The following is a 22,180-nucleotide window of genomic DNA, read 5'->3' as shown; positions in this document are numbered from 1 at the left end:
TGCCTTCTCATTTCAAATGGTGTGGTCTGCCCTGGCTGCCGCCGTGCCTGGAACACCTTCACTGGCTCCCATTACGGGACACATTGGTGACGCCAAGATTGGGCTGATAGGACCAGGGGAATAAAGCCGTGGGGCAGCGGTGGCTCCGGCTGCCGGGCCAGTTTCGCTGCTGAGTGGGCAGCCCTTTGTGGGCATGCTGGCGCCCGCCCCGGCTCTGTGACTCTCTGTGGCTGGGGACCTTTCCCAGTGGGGAAGCATGAGCAATTAAAAGCTGTAACAATTAGTGAGTAGGCTGGGGAGTGGAGTGAGCCCCCTGCCTCACGGAATGAGGCTAGATTGCAGAGGGCTGATAGCACGCCTCCAGCAGAGATGCTATCTGGCCCTCCGGGTTATTTGCTTGGTTGTTTTTGGAAAGCAGGTGGTTGGAAATGTTTCCCGAGCAAAATGACAGCTTCACAGACAGAGGACCGGCTCCCATTGGGGCTGTGCCACTGATGGGCACTGTGCGAGGCAGGGTGAGGCTGGGGCTTGAGGCTGCTTTTCCCGGGGTAGGTCAACCTGTCCAGTTTCCTCTGCACAGAGCAAAGATAAGGGAAAGAATTTCTTTTTATGATGGACAAGCCAAACCTTGACCATCAGAGAGCAGTGAAAGTCCTCTGAAGTCAGAGTATCTCCCCACCACCCTCTGGACATATGTCTTTCCTCTGACTGCTTTCATCTCACCTGGCCGTTTCCCTTTTAAATGATGAATTCCCGTTTTGTGTCTGGCTGTGTGGCAAAGAGGCTCATCCGAGGCACAGCCCTTCAAGGGCTCTTGTGGTTGGATTGAGCTTTAGGTGCCCAGCAGCTCCGTAAGCTCCAGGTGATGATCAGCCTGCCTGGGTATGGAGGATTTGGTTAAAGTTAAAGCAATGTCCTGGGGCTGAAAAAAGGTGGAGGTGTTAATGCTGTAGCTGGTTTTGCTAAAAACCCATGTGGATACAGAATCTTTTGACTTTTTTCTTGTCTTCTCTTCCCTGCAGACATCAGCCCTGAGACTCGTGCCAATGTCAAGTTTGTGCAAGACACTTCCAAGTACTGGTATAAACCAGAGATCTCCAGGGAGCAGGGTGGGTAAATGCACAGGGCAAAGGATACGGTCAAGTGAGCCATGGTGGGGAGCTGGGGTGTATCTGGAATCACAGGGATCAGCAAGGATTTCCCTTAGGGGCTGGGTTAGAAGTGAAGGTGGGTAGTGGATGCTCAGACCATTGCAGAGGGGGATTGAATCCTGGCTCAGCTGCAGGCTTGCATGGTGTAGGCTCCCTGAACTTTCCCCTGGGGGGAGGAGCACTGGTCCCTGCAGTGTGTGGTGGATCTATGCAGTTTAGGCTGCAAAGCACCCAGATCTTGAGTTGAGAGAGCTCAGAGGGGTCTTGGAGATGTGGCTAAGAGAGGAGAACAAGGAGGGGCAAAGGTGCCTTCAGGGGCAAGGTCCCAGCATTTGGTCCCTGGTCCCTGCCTGCTCTCCAGTGCTCGGTTGCTTAGATCTGGGCTGGTGGGAATGGGCACTCTGAGATGCTCACACAAGGACAGCAGAGGTGGGGGGGAGATGCACCCCTGCCTGGCCACAGACCCACCCTCATCCAGAGGTGCAGGGGGAACAGCAACTTTGTGGTGCCTGGCTATGTGTCCCTGGAGCTAGGGCTCCCTATCCTGACCCACACCTGCTGGTTTCAGGGGGCACGTTGGCTCTCACCATGCAGGCTCTGAGGTCTGCCATTCTCTCCTGCAGCCATTGCACTTCTGAAGGACAGGGAGCCAGGGGCTTTCATCATTCGAGACAGCCACTCCTTCCGGGGAGCCTACGGCCTCGCCATGAAAGTAGCTTCTCCGCCTCCCACGGTCATGCAGCAGAACAAGAAAGGTATTGTGTGCCGTTCTCCATCCCACACCGGGATGCTTTCCGTCGTTCAGCCGGGGCAAGCGGGCAGCCGTGTCTGCTGCGCCAGTTGTGCCCTCGGGTATGTGCTGATGTGGCAGGATCCCTCCCTCTCAGCCCTTCTCTCCCAGGGCACAGGGAAGCACCAGACACCCTCTGCTCTGAGCTGCAGAGGGCTCAGGGGCATCTGCATCTTGGGTTTTGGTATGGTGAAATGGGCACAGCCCCCTCATCCCTCCAACAGCATGGGGGAGCTTGGCTTGGGGTTGACCCTGTGCAAAAGGCTGGATATGAGGAGGGTGTGTGGAGTGGCAGGGACCCCTCTGTCAAGCTGAAGCACTGATTTCCTTGTGGGACTGCAGAGTAGGAGGAGGGTGGCTCTGGTGTGATAACATCCCATCTCTTCCCAGGAGACATCACCAATGAGCTGGTGAGGCACTTCCTCATCGAGACTAGCCCACGGGGTGTGAAACTAAAAGGATGCCCCAATGAGCCCAATTTTGGTGAGTGCCCCTGGTGTGCTTCCCATATGTGGGGTTGGGTTGGGAGTGCCTTGCCTTTGCTGGACTATCAAAGCAGAGCTGTCGGGTGTCTGGGACAGCCCCCACCTCTGTGACTGTCTCTTGTCCCTGCATAACTGAGTCCTGTGGGCATTTGGAGGCTCTGGGGTTATGCATATTCATGAGCGCACACAAATGTGCCTGTATGCACAGGTACGTACCTTTCTGCACACACACAGGACAAATGATGCTGCTGGGCAGGGTGGAGAGCAGAGGCTCCCCTTGTTCCATTTATCATATGGCTAATGAGCTCTGAGGTGCTGCACAAGGACCTCTGCCCCATTCATTGTTTCTAAGGTGGCCCTGGCATCTATGCCCCCTCACTGAGCCCTCCGTGGGCACGGTGGTTTCAGCGAGGGGAATTGCCACGTGTGGCATTAGGACCACAGTGAAGAAACTCGCCAAGAAGCGTGTTCCCATCCACCCGGAGCAACAACAACTTAACACTAGGGAAACTTGTGTCCCCAGCCCTGTGATGACCATCTCCCCTCTCTCCCTAGGCTGTCTTTCAGCTCTGGTGTACCAGCACTCCATCATGCCCTTGGCCCTGCCCTGCAAGCTGGTCATTCCTGACCGAGGTAAGAGCCAGGACCAGAAGGGATTGCGTTTGCCCCCACAGCCTGCAGGGACGAGGTAGGTTTCCAAGCAGGGAGCACCAGTAACTGTCTCATGTCTTCTAGATCCCATGGAGGAAAAGAAAGACACTGTGTCGGCCACCAACTCGGCCACGGACCTCCTCAAACAGGGTGCAGGTGAGTAGAGAGGGGCTGTTGCGGGGTGAATGTGACTTGGGGCAGTGGTTGACCCCCTACCTGCTGTCTCCCTTTCCAGCCTGTAATGTCCTCTTCATCAATTCGGTGGAGATGGAGTCGCTGACGGGCCCCCAGGCTATTGCGAAGGCCGTTGCTGAGACGCTGGTGGCTGACCCCACGCCCACCGCTACCATTGTCCACTTCAAAGTCTCTGCACAAGGCATCACCTTAACCGACAACCAGAGGAAGTAAGAGCCCCTACAACCATGTCCCTGGGTCCCCAAAGCAAATGGGGCTGTGATCCAGGGAGCGTGTCGATGATGTCCCTGGGGTGGCATGAACCTGGTCAAGGGTAGGCTTTGTCCTTGACTCCTGGAGCATCCTAGGGGAGACCTATGGGAGTGTCCCCTATGCCAGTGGGGCTGGACTGTGGTGGGGCAGAGGTGGGGGCTGCCTGGCCCTGACGCTCCCTACCTTGTGTTTCAGATTGTTCTTCCGAAGACACTACCCTCTCAACACCGTCACCTTCTGCAACCTGGACCCCCAGGAACGAAAGTGAGTGCCCTAACTTAGGGGGAGCACATGTCCCCTTCCCCTTTCCCTCTCCCAGACTTTTGGGCTGCTTGGAGCAGGGTCATTGCTTGCTCTGTTCCCCTTGCTCCTGCAGCGGGTAGGGATGGAAGGTCCCCTTGGATACTGTGAGGAAACACCAGCTTCTCTTGGTGATTTCTTGGTGTCTCCAAGTATCTCCATGCTGGGGGAGAGGTGCATCAGGTTTTTTTCCATAGAGCCAAGCCTCTGCAAAGCCAGGCTGGCCCTTCAGCGTTGGTGCAGTGGCCCCCATGACAGCCCTGTTTCTCTGGGGTGCAGAAGGCACCATCCCTCACACCTCCTCTTCTCCTTGCAGGTGGACTAAAACTGACGGCAGTGGCCCTGCCAAGTAAGTAATTTCTGTACTTCCCAGCTGTTTCCTCCCAGCCACTGTCATGGTGGCTCACATTTGTGTTTGACCGTTGGCTGGGAGGTGCCCCATGCAGGGCAGCCTCTTGGCCATCCGTGAGATGGGCTCAGCTCCTCTCTGTGGGAACATTTCACCCAAGCATGAGACCATGGTCCTGGGGACTTGGGAAGCGTCTTTCAGCCAATTCCTGGTCAGAGCAGGCATGGCCATGGCCGAAATGGCTTTACTGGAAACTCTCCCAGTGGAGTGAGTGAGAGCCACGTCATGGAGCGGAGCCTGGGGTTATGCTACTGGCTCTTCCATTTCCTCCTGTCCTCCCTGTCCTAACCCATGGGAGCGCAGAGCCGCTGGCTGAGTCCATTTCCAGGGACCAATTCCCACTAATTTTAGCCATTGTGTTAGCAAAGGGGTTTTTATTAGGATGTTCAGCTGCTGGGATGTTTCCCCTCCCCAATTAGAAATGCCACGACCTGGGCCTGTCTCACATTCTGTTCCCCCGTATTTATAACTTGAGTTTGCACGTTCTAATTAAAAGGGGAAAAAAAAAAGGGACATTTTATTCATCAGGGGAGAGACAGACAGAAATAACCTCATGGTCTCACCCAGCTCCCTGTGTCCCCACATGGCCTTCGTGTCCTACAGGGTCTACCCCAATGCGCAGCCCATCACACCTCTGTGGTTTCAAGAATCATCACTCAAACCAAAGCAATGCTGTGATCATCTTGAAGGTCCCTTCTTGGGGACAGTCTAGAGGAGGGTGGCAGGGATGGTGAGAGCAAGGGGGGGTTGGCCGAGAGATGATGGAAATGCAGTGCTGGCCTTCAAAGAAACCGCAGCAAAGGGAAGAGTAGATGGGTCTTCATGCGGACCGGTTTGGGGTGTCTCCCTCTGTGTCATGCAAGGTGGATGTTAAAGAGGGGAAGGTGGACAAGACTGTGCTGGAAGAGGGTGGTGGTGTTTTTTGGGTGAGCAATGCTGGCAAACCTCACTGAGCCTCTTGCCTTCTCCCCACCCAGGCTCTTTGGCTTTGTGGCCAGGAAGCAAGGGAGCACCACAGACAACATTTGCCACCTCTTTGCTGAGCTGGACCCGGACCAGCCGGCTGCAGCCATTGTCAACTTTGTCTCCAGGGTCATGCTTGGCTCCAGCCAGAAAAGATGAGCTGGTGCTTGCGGGTGATTCTTGAATTTTGGAGAAGGACTTGGAGCTGATCCGAGAAGGAGTGTGAGGAAGTGCATTGTGGGAGAGGGAAGTGAATTAGGGGGGGAAAAGGGTTGGAATTTTGGAGGAAAACAGCAAACAAAAAAAAAAACCCCAACAAAACCCCTAAAAACTCAACACAGGCCAAACACACACATAGAGGAACCAAAACCATGCACCTACATAAGAGAGCCACAAAGTCACGCCAGACAGGATGCATGTCCCATCGCAGGGAAGGTGACCAAAGTGAAGGTGGCAGCGAGAGGCACGTTCCCAGCTTTTGCCATCATGGTCCCAAGTGGCGACATCCACTTGGGACTGAACGTGGGACCATGACTGGTGTTTTCCATTTGGAAAAAAAAGAGACAACTGACAAAACCCGTGGAAGAAGCTCCATCCCAGCAGCTCCATCAGCGAATGTCTGCTGTGTGTTTGAAACGACCCGTAGGAGTAAACAACATGGGCTGGGTCTGTGCGACACCAGAGGAGATGCCTTCAGAAACTTTCCCTTGCCTGGCTGCAGCGGAGGGTCCTCACTGGCCCCCACTCTTCTCCTGAAACCTGCTGTCTACCTGGCAGCTTTCTGGGGACGTGGCGGGGGGTGCTTGGTCCTAAGCCCTCCTGTCCCCAGGGAGCTTGGCCATGGGCTGACCTCCGCTGTTGACCCGGAACCCAGCACTGGTCACAGGTGAGCCACTGTGAGTCTACCTGGAGAGGGGGGGTCACAGCATTTCCCCACCTCCCTGGGGTTCCTTGTGCCCCCCCATCCTGTGAGGAGGTATGGGGGGCTCCTGCCGCCCCGCACCTGGGGAAGGCAGATGCTCCCTGGGAACCTCCCCAGAGGATGCAGAAAGCAGCCTCCTCTCCCGTCTTCCCCTTTTCCCTCCCGTCACTAGTCCTCTTTGGCAGTTTTCTCCTGCGGCCTGTCACACGTTCTCTTAACACAGACAAAAAAAATACAAAACAGAAAGGAAAGAAAAACATTGTAATAATAATAATAATAATAATAATTATAATAATAGTGGATGCTGGCACAGGTGGGTTCCCTGTGCGAAGCAGCGGACCCGTGGCTACCCCTGTCTCGCTCTTCGGAGACGCGCAAACAGTTTTTAAATTGCATGGACATTCAAGTTGCACGAAAGGCAAATGACTACAAGTAACTCAGGCGCTTTTTTCTCCTTTTATTTTGGAGGCCACGTTAAAAGAAAAAGAAGGAAGAAAATTTAAAAAAAAAAAAAAAAAAGAAAGGACCTGGCAGTTGCTGGGCAGGTTTGGCTCAGTGGGGAGGTAACGGGTCCTCCGAGAGCCACCCTGCTCGACACATGCATACCCCCAAAACCGGCTGGCTGGAGGCTCATGCCCCCTGAATGCACTGTAGTTTTGCAGTGGCTTTGATGCCATTGGGCCAGCTGGGGTATGAGAGAGGCGAAGGGCCCCCGTATCACTGTTGGGGGAGATCATGGTTGGGGGGCAGCAGGCAGAGGTCCCAGCCCCACAGTGCTGGGGAGGGGGGCAGAGGATGCTTCAGTCACACGTGCAGGTTTGGGGCAGGGGGAGCCGTCTGGCTGGAGCCACGGGGTCATTGCTGAGCTCTCTGCTGCAATTATTCCCCTCCGAGAGCTTTTTGAGAGAAGTTTTCAGTGCAAAGTGGCCCAAATAGTCTATTGGGGGTAAAAATTAGAAACACAGCACTGCGTCCCCCCTGGAGAGCTAGTCTCCCTTGGATTGCCCTTGCCTTGATATCTATAATATATATACAAGCTATACTGACAAAATACTGTAAGCTAACGAAATTTTAAGGAGGAAAAAAGGTTAAATTTACACTCCAAAAATATTTATTTTTGCCATATTGCTTTCCGCGCATCATATCTCCCCCATTATATCCACCCCCCACCTCCCCCTTCCCCTGCCCTGGTGAAACACCTGCACGTTAAAAGAAAATCCAGAGCAAGGAAAAATATGGATGGGGGAAGAGGCGCAGGGGCCCCCGATGTCGGGGCGGTGTGGTGTGACCAGTGTGCGTGTGGGGGAGCAAGCGGCGCAGGTGCCCGGAGGGGGCTGGAGGCTGTACTGATGTGCTGAAGTGAGCGTGAAAGGATGCGTAGCGAGGAGTTGGTTGTGAGATGGCGGCAGGACTGGGGGGTCCGGGTGGAACTTTCCACCTCCCCGGCTCCCCGGCTGCATGGATGCAGAGACCTTTTCACTTTCGATGTTTCCAAAAAACGATTCCCTCCTTCTGCGAAATTCAAGCGAGATGAGAGACGATCTCACCCGTAATCTCTTCACCCTGCCGTTCACCAATTAGAGAAAACACTGTGTTTATAGATATATAAAGATATATTTTTGAAAGCCTCTATTTTTCAGACTTGGTTATCTCACTGCTAAGAAAAGAGATGATAATAATGTAATTTTATTTTAATCTGCTGCCTTGGAAACTGGTGCTTGAAACTCCCATTCCTCTTTTTCTCCCTGTACAAATGAAGCAGATCTAAGCACCCCAGAGATGTCGCGTAGAAGCCGACCCCAGCAGATACCTGCCAATAACATCACGCCTGCTTCAGGCCTGAGCCACTCACGGCTTCCCCACTAACCCACTATCTGAAGATTTAGACCGTATCCAAATCTCAAACACTAACAAAATTGTCTGATGATTATATTATTTTTTTAACACACAGCTAATCACCTTCCAATGATGTAGCCGGGTGTTTGTCAGCTCCCTTTAAAGGCACTTTTTTTTTTTTTTCCGTAACTGCCGTTTCTGTCCCCAGGAGAGACCGTCAGCTGGTCTGGAGGACTACCCAGGTCCTGGGGCTGGTGGGGGCCTACTGTTGATATTTTTTCCTTATGAAAGGGACAGAAAAGAATCTTTGGATTTTTTTCTTTGGTTTTTGAATGCAGTCATGGTATTTGAGATTCAAGCTTGCACGAGTTAAGCCCAGCATATGTTTTGTTGTAATCACACTGCCGTTGTCAGCAGCCGGATGGTATCGCTCTCTCGCTCACACACACACAGACACATCCCTCCTTCCTGCACAAAGAACTGCATATATTCTTGCCAAAGATATCCTTAAAAACGCACTTTTCCCAACATATATATATATATTTTTTTTTTCGTGTGTAAATTTATTGTACGTGCCCTTTTTTTGTTGGTTTGTTCTTCAGAGAAGCCCCTTCCCACCCGTCCTCCCTTTGCTGTCAATGTTGCTGTCTGTTGGGAAATGCTCCCTGAGGGGGGGATCATTTGCTGCCTGTCCCAAATGGTAGCACCTGCGACGTGCAAAGTGTGGTGTTCCCCTTCAACAGGGCTGCCTCCGGCTCTGGTACCCTAGGAACTATTTTGGGGGATGATCCATGTCATCATCTGCTGATGGGATGCACCCATCTCACGGTCTTTGCCAGCCCCTCATTGCCAGTGGACATGGAGGGCTTATGGGTCTGAGCAGATAAACTGAGCAAAGTTTGGGGTTGCTCTGGATGCAACATTTTCTGGCTGCCCCCTGGTCAAACCACACATGGAAAACAAACCAGGTAGGGAGAAAAACCGATCTCAGCCTCTGGGCATTGATTTTGCAGTGAGTTCAACCACCTGAACCGAAGCGCAAAGTAAATCCCCACCCAGCAGGTCGAGCGGGTAAAGAAACCCGTTGCCCCAAAAACCCCAGACAGCAGCATCAACAAAAGGCAACCCTCCCCGTTGAAGCAGGCAGGAGGATCAGACAGCAAAGGAGCCCGCAGGGGCTTGTTTCATTTCGTTCGTTTGTTTTGCAAATTGCGAGGTTGGTTTGGGGTTACTAATGTTTTTTTTTTTCTTTTCCTTAAAAAGGAAAAAAAAAAAAACCCCAAGGAAGCAACTCGACATTTCTGTTGGCAGATCCTGTGCTGTCATGTTACGCGTGGGTTTTTTTTTTTGTTGTTGTTGTCTTTGTTACTTCGGGAACGTTACAGATTTATTTGCTAATCAGTGTTAATGAACAGTTTCAAACTTTTAGACTCGCCTGTTTCTGTGTATTTATATAGATGGAAAAAAAATACGTTATATTTTGTATCTTTGTGCCCGTAATGTTGCGCGTGTAAGGATGACTTCGGTCGCACCATGTCCGTGTGTGAATGTGATGCCACTGTTGTCTTCCTGTTGTACAGATGTCAGATTCTTTGCAGTTCATTGTATGGCTTTATAAAGTGGTAAGACAAAAAAAACCCAGTTATATAAAATATACTGTTGCTTGGAATGCCGGCTTGGTGTCTGGATTGCTGGAAATGTATCTTGAAATTTACGGGAGCGCAGGAATAAATGCTCTGTTCTTTTTGCACAGGGAAAAAGAAACCAAATCCTAAAACCCGGTGGGTTCTGTGTTTTCTCCTGGCTGTTATTCCCCCCATTCCTCGATGGCAGATTGGGGCCCCCCGATAGATGCTGGGCGGTGGGCGTGGGAAGAAGGAGGGGTTGTGCTGCTGCTTGTCAGCCTCCAGCTGCAGCTTGTGTTCACCAGATGCTTGCTAACCAGACAGCCCCCAAACTTCCTACATGGCTCTGGCTCCAGCTTGGGCTTTTGTTTACAAGGAGGGATCTCTCTGGCTTGCCCTGCAGGCACTGGGTGCTCTTCAAATCCTGCTGCCTTTAGGTGCAGTCTGTCCAGCCTCGCACATCCTCTTTGAGTCCATCTCCTGCAGAGGAGCCAGACTGGGATGATGCTGGTATGGGGTCTTTTGCCTTTGCTGAGGTGGTGTTGGGCTCTGCTCCCATTAAATCCCACTCCTTGCCCCTTTTGGAGCCATCCTGCTCCCCCTGTGCCTGGCAAAACTTTCCCCAAAGTCTCAGGCCTGGCTTTTCCAGCATTTGCAGAGCAATTCCCAGCATCCGTCATAGCCCTCAGCCCCAGTCTCTCTGGCTCCACTCCTTCCCCTCCTCTCTGAGTTGGTGGCCAAGACCTGGCCCCCGGGATGGATTGAGTTTAATTATACAAGAAGTATCAGCCAGAGCAGCGGCAGTTTCTCTGGCGCCAGCGCTGTTGCGGCTCAGAGGCTCAGAGCTTCTCCTGGGAGCTGGCAGCACTAAAAATACCTCTTGCCTTTCTCTAAAATAGCTGCAGGGCGAGGGGCGGATTGAGGGGGCTGCTTGCGCAGGGACCCCGTGCTGTAGGGCTTATGCTGGGAGGCAAAGGCAAGAGGGGTATAAAAAGAAAGGGGAGGAGATGGGATGGTTTCTTGCTCCCCAGAAATAGCTGTGGGGCTGTGGGTGGGCACCCGAGTGATGTGTCCTCTGAGCCAGGCTGTACCACGGGACCTCGGGAGGCACCTGGTGCCTGCCAGCCTTGGCCTTGTCTGTCACCCGTCTACCTGCCAGCAAGACAGGACCTGCAGCCTCCTCTCCCTATCTGACACTGCGGGGATGGTATTTTCTTGCCAGCTTCTCTTGGTTTGGTTTCTTCCCCGATTCCTGCTGGAATTGACTGCCCAGCAGCCGGCACCAGCCGCCAGCCTGTTCCTGGTGCTGCTGTCCCCCAGGCAGGAAGGAGAGGCGGCAAGTGACTGGCGAGGTGGCATGGACAGACTATTTGTTGCAAGCCATAAACTGCCATGGATTTCCACCCCCCCACCCCCTCCCCCTGCCCCTTTTCTGCAGTTAATTCCCCATTTCCTTTCCAAAATTCCTTGGGAGCTTCTGGTTTGTGTTTTTCCTCCACATGTTCTTATCTGCCACCCACTTCCCCTCGCTGTCTCTCACAGTGCAAGCTTTTCAGGGTCTTCCTCTTTACAGCTTGCTGCTGCCTCCAGGCTAGGCTGGTGGCTCTGGTGTGACCATCAGGAAAGGCAAGTCCCACCAGCTCCATGCAATGAAACCTCACCCCCATTGCATCCCCCTGTGCCTATCAAGTCCTCACCTTCAGGTTCCCAAATCAGTGGGGTTTTTTTCTAATTTCAGCACCTGCTCTGGAGTCTCTGGGCCACCCAGGGAGTGTTTCTTGTGGGTCTGTGAAAAGTGGCAAAGCTTCTGGTTCCTCTCTGCCTCCTGCTCTGGGAGAAAAGGATGGGCATGCTGTCAGACAGTCAGGAAACCCTGGGTTGGGATGAGGGCACCAAGCCTTCACTGAGGGCAAATATTCCTAGCCAACTCCCTTGCAGATGTGGTCAGACACCAAGCAACTTTTATCTGATTTTAAAGCCCAGGCCCTGGGACCCACAGGCTTATTGGCTCGTGAGGTGCTGTTGGCAGATAAAAGCTGGCTGGAAAACCATGCCCTGAGTTGCAGGGGGAGCCCCAGCAAGGAGGGGTGCTCCCGGAGAGAAACCCTGGAGTTGGGTCTGTCCCTCCACCACCATAATTTTTGGTTGACTGAGCTAGAAACAACCCTCAGATCTTGGGGATGGAGCAGTTTTATCTTCCTTTGCTTTTACCCTTTCCCAGGCTTCTCAGCAGTGCTGGGGCCTCCTCAGAAGCGTCCTCAAGGGACAGAAGGTGTGATACAACCTGACTTTTCCCAAGCATCGTGCCTAGGCAAAGGCCAGGAGCCAGGCAGCCTCCCCAGGGAGGGAAGGGTGGAGTAGACCTGATGTAGGCAAAAGCCACCCTAGGGCTAGGGTGACCTGTGCTCACGTCTGCACCCTATCCAGCAATCACTGTTCCTGTCCTCTGTCCTGCTGCAACCACCAATATCAAAACACCCCAGCCATGTCCTCCCTGCCCGTCGGAACCTGCCTTCACCCCGTTACCGCACAAGGGAGGGACTCGTCCATGTGGAGCTGGGGCTGACTGATGCTGCGTTGCTGCCAGCCAAGCACCCACATTCCGTTTCCCAGACCAGTTCAGACTATTCGGTGTTGTGAGCAGGAGAGACTGAGACCTGAAGTGAAAAACAGTCTCTGGGTGTTGAAGTCACTCAAGCATGCTGGAAGGTTTGATTGATGATCTTCTCCGGGGAGGTGGGTGTGCTGGGCAAAGTGATGCCTGCCACACACATGTGCACCCCTGTGTAACACATCACACACAGGTGAATGTGGCACATGCACGAGCTCCCTTGGGGGGCTGTGCACATGGGAATGGCAGTTACCTCCCTGCAGGCTGCAAACCCCACTGTGGTGTCCTGGATGCTGCTGCTGAGTTACTGCATCCCTGTGCTTCTCAGCCACTGCGTGCGATGGTGACACCCTGACCCATTAGTGGAGGGGCAAGGGCCCCTTGCCCAAGTGCCTGGGGGCTCCTGTTGACACACAGACCGGGTCTGAGCAGCACCAAACCAGGAGCTTTAGAGGTAAAAGAGAGGGGTCAGTCAGCTTTCCTTACCCCAGCAGCCTACTTAGAGCTCTCTCTGTTACCTGGGCCAGACCCCCAGCCCTACCCTGGGAGGGGACCAAGGCAGTTGTAAGGGACAGAATGTATGAGTGCCGCCATCTGACCCAGCTGGACCTGGGGAAGTCCATCATAGTGGTGAGAAAAGCCATCCCAGAAATGTCTCTAGGGGCTTCATTATCATCCCAGGGGGACGTTACTGCTTGGAGAGGGGCATCAACATGCAGCCTGTGCAGGAGTTACCCACTCTCCATGGTCATGGTGGTCAGGAAAAGGCAACAGAAAGGGATTTGAGTTAAATATTGAATAAAGAGGGACAAGGCAACACTCTGGAATGGTTTACCTGGACAGAAAGTGGACTCAAAACCCTGGAGGTGTTTGAGGGCAGGGAGGAGCGGGGCTGAGCTACTGCTTCTTGAGAGCAGAGAGATCTGTAGGAAGTCTGATCTATCCCTCGGAGAAGGAAGACCGGTAGGACTGGGCTGTTCTTCTGCCTTGTGAGGTTCTGGCTCCATCTACAGGGATGTGTCTCCAAGTGATGGAGGCCTTGGACTAACTCACGCCAAAGCAGGCTGGGCAGGAGGTAATATCTTCTCGCCTGTAGCCAGCTTCTCCTGCGGCTCCTCTCCTGCAGCGCACCTCTAAGTTGTGCTCCCAGTGCCCTGCGATGGATGGACAAGCTCAGGTGCAGCTGGGTTTGTACATCCCTGACATAAAGGGGCTGTGAGTTTGCTGGGTGGCTGTAGGACTGGGGTACAGTAGGAGGACCTTGAGCTGGGTGCAGAGCACTCCCAGCACTGCTAGTCCCAGACTTGATTGTTCTGCACAGCCTCTGCCAGACCCTGCCTGTCTTTCACATGAGCGCAGCCCAAAGATATGCCTGTGCCGGCCTTTGGTGCCAGCAACTCTTTCCACCCCCCATGGCAGTACCATGCAGCCTTGGCTCCCTTGGGACTATATAGTCCAAGCAAATCAAGCAGGCAGCCTGATTCAAAAGCTCAGGTGAGTAAAAGCAGCATTAGCTAGGTCTTTTCTCCCTGGTTAGTTGACGCTCACCATGTCACTGTCCTTCCTTGGATGCCCCTTATGCCAGCTGTCTTAGGTGGACATGAAGTAGTGACTCGTAAGGGTCCAGACTGTTCCAGCATGCTGCAGCCAGGCTAAAGAAAGCAATTTGAATTAGAGGAGGGATGTTAAACACCTTGTTCACATCTCTGCTCCAGCCTAGGACACTAACTTGCTCAGTGGTCCTTCATTTCCCACCTCGTTCATGCTCTGCCTTGTGTCTGCTTCAAACTACAGCACCAATGGCCTCCAGCTGGCTGTACCCACATGTCCTTGTGGTGGGATAACCCAGATGCAACTGTTCGCTGCCTCCTCATGCCTTGACGGTCTCAGGGTGAGTCACACCCTCCTACATCTTGGCTGCCAGCCCATACTTGCACTGTCCCATTACTTGCACCCCCCACCCCTACATGAGGCTCAGGCAGTGCCTGAGAGAAAGAGGCATGCAGTTAATCTCTGGTCAAAACCAAGCCTTCCCACACATCGCCTGGGACTCAGGTCATCAATATGTCTTGATGGCAACTGATGCCACAGAAAATTCCCAGTTGATGGCAGGGAATTTGGCCGCAAAATGGGAGTCATCCTTTTGGACTCCAGGCTCCCTCTACTCTGTGTCTCTGCCTATCAGACTGAAGGCACATAGGGATATGCCTCTGTCCTGGTGACACTGTGACAGCTGTGTGGCCTTAGCATGTGGCATCTTTCTGGTGGTGGTGATAGGGGTCCTGCTCTGAGCTTTCCTGCCTGAGCCAGAGCAACATACGTGTGCAGTTTGTAATGGTGCCAGACAGCTGGGAGAGTTCTCTGAGAGGGCAAGTGTGAGACATGCATGCGCACACACAAGTATGTTCACATGCGTGTGTTTTCATCACAGGACAGAAATACCCTTCTGATCTCTTTTCTCTCATCTTTTGTAACGCCAAGCTCCAGTGCTATCCGTTATGTGCCTCCCCCATCAATCCTCCTCCTCCAAAAAAAAAAAAAAAAAAAAAAGAAAGAAGGAAAAAAAGAAAGAAAAAGCACAGGGGAGGAATGAAATATTTGCAAGCTCATTGTTTTAAGTTTCCAACAACTGGATGAAACAAGCCACCAGTGAACAGCTTCTCGTGACTGTGCACAGCGCCCTTGCCAGAAGAGCCCGGCTCTAATGAAAACAGCATGTGGGAGGGGAGGTTGCGTTGAACCAAAGCCGAGTGCAGCAGCGACCTCGGGCCTGGTGTAGCGGAGCTCTGCTGGGATGCACTGCAGTCACTCAAGAGGGCTGGGGAGGAGAGAAGAGCAGTCTATTGCTGAAGCATCTCGTTGGCTCGGCTGTCTGGGGGGGACTTGTGTGAGAGCAATCTGTCTTAATAGGAGATGCTGAGGAAACACCTTTGGCTTTACTGAGATCTCAGTTTTTCCAGTGCTGCTGGGTATCTTTGCTGAGCCACCCCTGCCTGTTCCTCCAGCTGGGAAAGCAGGGGCAAAACACTCACCCACCAGCCTTGGGATAATCTCGAAAGGCTTCTGTTCATGTGGGCTCCCTTTCTGGGCTGGGATTTTGCAAGTGCACTAGGCTGAGAAGGGTTAAAAACAAGGAGGAAAGCCTGGGTGGGGTGGGAAAAAATGGTTATGGTGACTCAGGATACAGTCTTCTCCCTTTGAGACAGCTTGGATTGAGCCAGTATCCCAGGACAGCATGAGGGGACTCTGTCTGGTCCCTCCAGAGTTTTACTGTGGTATTTAGATGACCCCTGGGAGATTACTCCACGGTTTATGTGCATGGAGCAGTTTCTGAAATACCACAGGTTTGCCAGCCTCTGGCTCCTTGTGAGCATTCAGGGGCCTTGGATACTTATGGCCGTGATAACATCAGCTGAAGTCTCTTCTTCCGCTTATACTAGAAAGTCAAGCTCATTTCCACCACCTTCGCCTTGCGCACCTCAGTTCCCCATGGATCCCTTGTGCTCACTCAGGGCAGGAGGGAAAACGGGGTCAATGCTCACAATTTGTCCACACAGTCTTCAGAGACCTTTTTATGCATGTCCCCAGCCCTTGTTTCTGGCACTTCAGGAAAGACATTTCTCTTGCTCCTCAGCTGGGAAAATGGTGCTCAGGGGCTGCCAGGACCTTCCACAGCTGAGAGGAGAGGCTGCTTGTAGAGGCAGCAATCTCCCAGGGAGCACCGGAAAGGTTTGTAGGACGTGCCTGGGATGCCTGGGACACGTGGTTCAGCCAAGCTGACACTTTGGCAGGATGCCGCTCAGTAAGACGTGAGGAGAAGCAGGAAGCCGTGCCAAGGTCCTATTTTAAAGTAGCCGCCCCTTGAACTCTTTGATATGGATAGCACTGGAGATAAGGTTTCGCACATCTTCATAGCTCACACTTCCACGTGAGAGAAACCTCAGCCTTGCTCAGGCAGGCTGCTATCTGCTTCAACTTGCTGGGTTGCAAGCGATGGCTGTCCTTCATTCCCAAGGGCCCCCAGCTTCAGCCTCAGCCGCACTCAGAGAGGATCCTAAATACCTTCCAGCAAGGAGAAAGCACTTGGCTGTGAGCTTTCTCAGGGCTCTGGCGCTCATTCCTGCCTTTCGTCCTCTTCGCACTGCTGGGAAGGAGGGAGACACTTCCTCTTCAGACTCTTCAGAAACTGCTGCATGAGGGAAGAAGAATGACTGTGCAAAGCATGGGGCATGAACCCAGGGACCCTAACCACAGTCCACCTGGCCTCACAAGCCCCCTCCGAGGTCAGCACCCTGCTGTCCCATCTCTGCTCTCTCCCTCCACCTCCTTTTGACCAAATGTCCTCTCAGAGCCACCAGCCCTTGGGGAATCTCTGGTGGAGATGCTGAAGGGTATGGTAACAGAAGTCCCGAGGCAATGCTGGTAATCTGAACTCTTGTGGCTGCTTCCCTCTGTTCCCACCAGATGCTCTCTGACTTGTTTCCTCCCTTTTTGGTTTCTCCATTCATGTGGGACCTTTAATTATCCGGGGAAGAAACGCATGCACAGGTAAGATGCTCCGCTCTGGATGCTCCTTGCCCTGGGAGTCTCGTTGCTAGCGCTGTGGGTTCGCACCACTAGAGGTCGGCCGGTCCCTACTGATGGGACGGCTGAAAGCAGGAGAAGACAGCAGCAGGCCAAGGATGGCTTCGAACAGCTTGGCTGATGGAGCCTTGTGTGTGTGTGTATGTGTGTGTATGTGACAGACACTTCCTCTCGTATTGACATTTCTCCCGGCCCCGGGCCAGCTTTCCAGGCTTGGTGCTGCTCCTCTTATAGATCAGTGTATTTGACACGCTAGAAAGAATTCAGGTCTTTAAGGGCAGGGGAGTGCTGGAATAGCTGGGGTGCAAGCTTTTCCCGGAAAAAAAAAGAAAGATTCAAGCAGGCAGCCCCAGCCATTGCAAAAGTGAAGGGAGTCACCCTCAGACTCATGGAGAGGGGTCTCAGCACTAGTTGCACTCCCCCATTGCTCAGTGACTTGCAGGAATTCAGGACCTGGTCGTGCCCTCAGGACCTTTCATTGAGTGTGAAACGCTAATAATCACCAGGTCTGGGTCCCACCCCCTGTCACTCCAATTAGGATCAGGAATTCAGAGCACAGGAAAAGCCAGGGGCTTTAATGAAGATCCAGCTCCTCCTTTGCTCAGTTCTGTCAATCTATAGAGCAAGCGAATAGGCTGGCCTGGTGTACCTGGAGAAGGCAGGTTGCAGTTATACTGCATGTATCATTTAGAGTCCTTCTTCTGTTCAGCAAGACTGTGAACAGCAGGTGACAGGTTTGTTGTGAATGCTGCCTTAACTGGATAATGAAGAACAGGAGCCTTGGTACATCAATTGCTCTCCTCGAAACCACCTTTCGTGCAGCCCTTCTGTCTATCTGGCTCATGTGATCACAGCTCTTCTTATTGGTGCTTTATCTACATAACATGAGACAGGCCCAACAGCTGCATTGGTCTGTGAGAGCCAGAGATTAAAGTACACTGAGGCAGAAAACACCAGCAACATTGCAAGTGGCTTCTTGGGCAAGAACCCAGCCACCTTCCAAGCAGCTGGAGATGCGATACTGCCACAGGCAGCCCAGGCCCACACTGTTTTGCTTACATGGACACCACAATAATCTTTCTCAACAGTTTTTAAAATTCAAGGACTCTCTCTCCTTTCTAGAACATTTTACCCCCAAACGTCTGCACAGGGGCTTTCCCGTACTGTCTGCCCACAGCTAGACTCAGCTTATAGAAGTCTGGTTTTACTTTTATTTCTTCACAGGTTGCTTGTTTGATTGCATGTCTGAAGTTGTATCTATTACAGTCATCCATTTCTTAGTTGCCTAACAGGATGCTACACACCCGCAGTGTCAATGAACCACAGTTCCATGATGGGATGGGATGATTTTTCACCAGATTTTCAGGTCTCAGGGAGTTGTTGGAAGGGGATTGTAGTTCCCTCACTTACCTGTCCAAGTTTTGGGTCACTGCAGGAGTGAACCACTTGGAGGAATGTGACTCAGCTCCCTGGGTAGCAGCTAGAACTGATTCCATCCAGATGCTTTCTAAATGGCTTTCAGATGTCTCTTTAGGCTTGGTACCTAACACCCAGTTTGGTGCATGGCTCAGACAGGTTGCTCCCCGCCCAGTGCTTCCAAGAACTCTTCGATCCAGCGGCTCCCTCGAGTCGCCAGGAGTTCAGTCCTGCCAAGCCTTCTCCAAGGAGATGGTGATGACAGAGTTCAACTTTATGGAAGGGAAGAAGCAAGCCTACGTCCAAGCATCATCCCTGCCAGCTATGCAAAGTGGGTGAAAGAAATGGCACAGTGCTGGAAAATCAGACCTCTGCACTGGTCATGACCGTCCCAGCAGTGGAGGGAACCTCGTTGGATGGAAGTCAGCCTTCTGCTGCTGGACTCGGCTCTTAACTTCAAAAAGGGCTGAGCCTTAGCTGGTTTGAACTCAGTATCTCAGTTCTTCCATTTGTTACCTAAAGCAGGCCAATTTTTGCAGTTTTTGGAAAGTCATTTCATGTAATCATAACTCTACGGTACAAGAAAAAAGTACTTTAAATAAATACCGGCGTGTTTTGTGACACAAAAAACAGATACAGTGTATGGAAAATATAACCTCCTTCCATCTGGAAATGGCTTGGGATTATCTACTTTTTCTTGTAACTTATTTTCTACGTCTCTGCTTCGAGGGTGATTTACTGCAAACATCTCTGTGTTCCTTTTGCTGTATTGATTCATAAGAAATCCTTTCACAATGAAATCATATTTTCCATGCACCAAAAAAAAAGTCAGATAGAAGATGAAGAATATTATTGTAACAGGAAAATGGCTAGGACAAAGAAAGCTTATAATTTTGTAAACAGAGGTTGGGAGGAGGCTTTTGGGATTGAGTTTCTGGGCAGCGAGTCAGAAGGTTTTTCTTTTCTTGTTTTGAAGACTCTACTGGCAATGTCTACAACCCAGAAAGAAATAAATATAAACAATTCTCCCCTCCAACAAGGCTTTGATAGCTCAATTAGCAGAATTGATAATTTGATGAAGGATGTGCTAAAGAGCCTTGGCTCTCTTGGAGAAGCATGATAAACTTAGAGGTCTTGTCCCACCACTCCCAGTTTGCCAGAGAGGACTTAGCTAGATGCTATCTTCTACTGCTGTATGTTTAAGTGACCAAAGCCAGAGGATTTCATGCAGCAGATGTGATGGTGTCACCCATCCTGGGGGGCAAAGTGGAGGAGAGCACTTTCTGTATAAAATGAAAATTTTTGACTTAAAATCCATTGGAAAATAAGGCAACAATCTCTTTCCCCTCCCATTAGTCACAGTGAGTAACAGGGAGAAGGAGGTGATGGTTGTGGAAAGGAATGACATTTGGCTAAGAAAACCAGTTTATGGTATTTGCAAACACTTAGCAAAGCAGGTGATTACTGTTGTTTTGCTTGTTTAAACCATTCTTCTCTTTTGGATAACCCAACATTTTTTTATGGAACAATCAGAAAAAATGTGCAGGAAATTGTGAAATTTTTTTCTGCTATTTTTGTCCATTTCTACAATTGCCATGATGACCAATTTGGTTTCTAAACATTGCCAATCTGCTGGGATAGCTTATTGGGAAGGCGTGTGTGGAACGGCTCCTCCCGAGGGAACCGTCTTGCATTGCCTGTGAATCTTCAGCTTCAACGTGTTTTGGCAACAAGGAATGGGCAGAGAGAAACTAGCAAGCAACTTCTGGGCAGCTCCATGCAGCTCACCTGGAATTGATTTTCAAGGGACCCATCTTCATCTGATGTAAATCAGCACAGCTCCGTGGTCTTTGCTTGGCTGGGTATTTTCCAAAAGTCTTGTATCTGGGCAGGCAGAAGGTTTGCATGTCATAGGTGGTCTTGCTGTCCCAATGTCCTGCCTGTACCACCTGGGCTGTGTCCTCCAGAAGGGCTGGAGATGCTTATGCGTTCTAAGCACCTATTTCAGGTTTCTACACCAGCGGAGAAGACAGGTACTTGGTTGGGAGATTTTATTTGTGTGCAGAAAAATTCTCCTTAGGCAGAACCACCGAAATTCCTTTCTGGGGCACATGACCCTTCTAGGTTTAGTGCCAGTGACACATTTGGAGCTGCTGATCTAGGAATCTGGGGCCTTGTAAGCTCCAGGTCTGGTTTCACAGCTTTTGTGAGCTGCCTTGGAAAAGCCTCCAACCCTCTTGTCCAGGTTCACCACCTCCTTTCCCAGCTGTAAAAACAACCCAGGGTGGGACGGAGAACTACACCCTCTCCCCTTCCTGTGGACCTCATCAGATGTTGTGATGGATGGTGAAAGCCAACTCCGTGGAGGTGTCAGTGGAATTTGGCTGCAGAAGGAACTTGGTTTATTCTGTCATTCATCAGGGCTGTGATTGCTGCCTGACAACTGGCAAAATCAGCTCATTTCATTCAACAAACAGTAAAACTCTAGATCTTTCCTTGAGCTCTGTTTGGAGGTCTTTCCAACTGTCTGCATGCCCCTGTTGTCTGTCTGGCTTCAGCCACCCAGGGATGGCCAGCAATTGAGATTTCAAACTGGTGATGAGGTTTATCTCTGACCTAGGCAGATACAGGGACAATTAGTGTTAGATCAGCGTGGCGAAGTTGACAAATCAAATTATTGATATCAAATTGATATCAATATTGATCTTGATATCGATATCAAATAGATCTTTTGTCTCCTTTCCTGAAAGTGGTATTTGTTGCTGTCAGCTATGATCCAGAAGGAAGTAGGTGTTTCAGGACTGATTGGAGAAAGATTCGGACCAATGGAAGTAAAATTCCTTCATCCATGCTTTCTTGGACCATATGTCTCTGCTGTTAGCTGCAGAGCAGCAATGGGGAAGAAAGCATTCACCCCAGGCATTGAGAGCAGCGATCTCTTGAAATCACCGGTCATCTGGAAACACAGGACAAAGTTCCCTACACATTTGGGTTGAGTTTGAGAACAACTGTGCTTTCTCTGCAACTTTCTCTAGTTTCTCCCAGATGTGTAGGCAGGAATGTGGAAGAAAAGCAACTCAAGTGTCAGATACTGGGGACTGGTTCCACGTCATGGCATCATTTTATCTTCCTTGTAAGAATCTCTGGGTTAATCTGGGATCTCTCTCTTTTGTTTCCAGTGCAAGAAGCATGCTCAGGAAGAGGACTGGAAGTCCTGAACTGTGGTAGGAGCAATAGTTTTCTTCTAGCATGAATCTCATCGTTAGCTGCAGGATGAAATAGTACTTCCCATGGTGACTCGCCAGCACTCTTCGAGATGGCGATCAAATTCCTCTGTTCTGCTCATCCATCTCAAATCACAGCTGATACACCTGACTTTGGCTTGATGGAACAGCTACAGTTGCAGTGGGCAGTCCAACAGAGAGCTCGGGGAAGCTGCCTAAGTCCTGTGCATTGACAGTCTTCTTGGCTTTCACCCTCCAGCTCATTTTCTAGTTGTAGCCCCTGTCCCTGACATAGGCAAGTTTCTACACCCCATCTTAGTCTCAGATAAAACAGTGAAGCAAAATGCAGTGTTGCAAGGGTTCTTTACTCCTCAGCTCATCCCTTATTTCATCTTTCACTTTGCACATCCTTGGAAATGGCAATATTTTGTTCTGTGCGGCCAGGCTGCCTAGCCTGCTTCCCAAAGCTTGTAGTCTCAAGCTCTAAGTTAATGGTTATCCTTGCCCACTCTCCTGTCATCACTTGTGATCAACACCCAGGGCTTCTGAGAGAGAGATAAAAATATCATAATGCATATAATTGAGCAGCACCATAATATAGGTATAGGGAAATCCCATGATGCTGCATCTTGAGCCCAGGCTAGTGGTTTGGAAAAGGTTCGTCAGCTTTGGATGGCTTTCAGGGTCTGTTCTGCTAAAAGATCCCTGTTCATGTCAGAAGATGTGTCTCTTGGTGGAAGTGAGAGGCGGTGTGGGCTTGCGGTCA

At 51.2% G+C, this 22,180-nt stretch overlaps 1 protein-coding gene across 4 annotated transcripts in view; it reads left to right on the top strand.

Moving 5' to 3' along the window:
• The window catches only part of TNS1 (tensin 1), a 61,844-nt gene extending 56,489 nt beyond the window's left edge, over positions 1–5,355 (top strand). For all 4 annotated transcript variants that reach the window (XM_086466053.1, XM_086466052.1, XM_086466051.1 and 1 more), the window contains 9 exons: positions 1,023–1,109; positions 1,775–1,906; positions 2,332–2,424; positions 2,982–3,059; positions 3,162–3,233; positions 3,313–3,481; positions 3,720–3,788; positions 4,141–4,173; positions 5,211–5,355. In XM_086466053.1, coding sequence (XP_086322179.1) covers positions 1,023–1,109; positions 1,775–1,906; positions 2,332–2,424; positions 2,982–3,059; positions 3,162–3,233; positions 3,313–3,481; positions 3,720–3,788; positions 4,141–4,173; positions 5,211–5,355 — 878 coding nt within the window. The remainder of the gene's footprint in view (positions 1–1,022; positions 1,110–1,774; positions 1,907–2,331; positions 2,425–2,981; positions 3,060–3,161; positions 3,234–3,312; positions 3,482–3,719; positions 3,789–4,140; positions 4,174–5,210) is intronic.
• The last annotated feature ends 16,825 nt before the right edge of the window (positions 5,356–22,180 follow it).

The sequence above is a fragment of the Leptosomus discolor genome, chromosome 5, assembly GCF_034619465.1.
Source record: "Leptosomus discolor isolate bLepDis1 chromosome 5, bLepDis1.hap2, whole genome shotgun sequence".
In the NCBI taxonomy this organism is placed as follows: Eukaryota; Metazoa; Chordata; class Aves; order Leptosomiformes; family Leptosomidae; genus Leptosomus; species Leptosomus discolor.
This window is presented reverse-complemented; position numbering and strand designations above follow the sequence as displayed.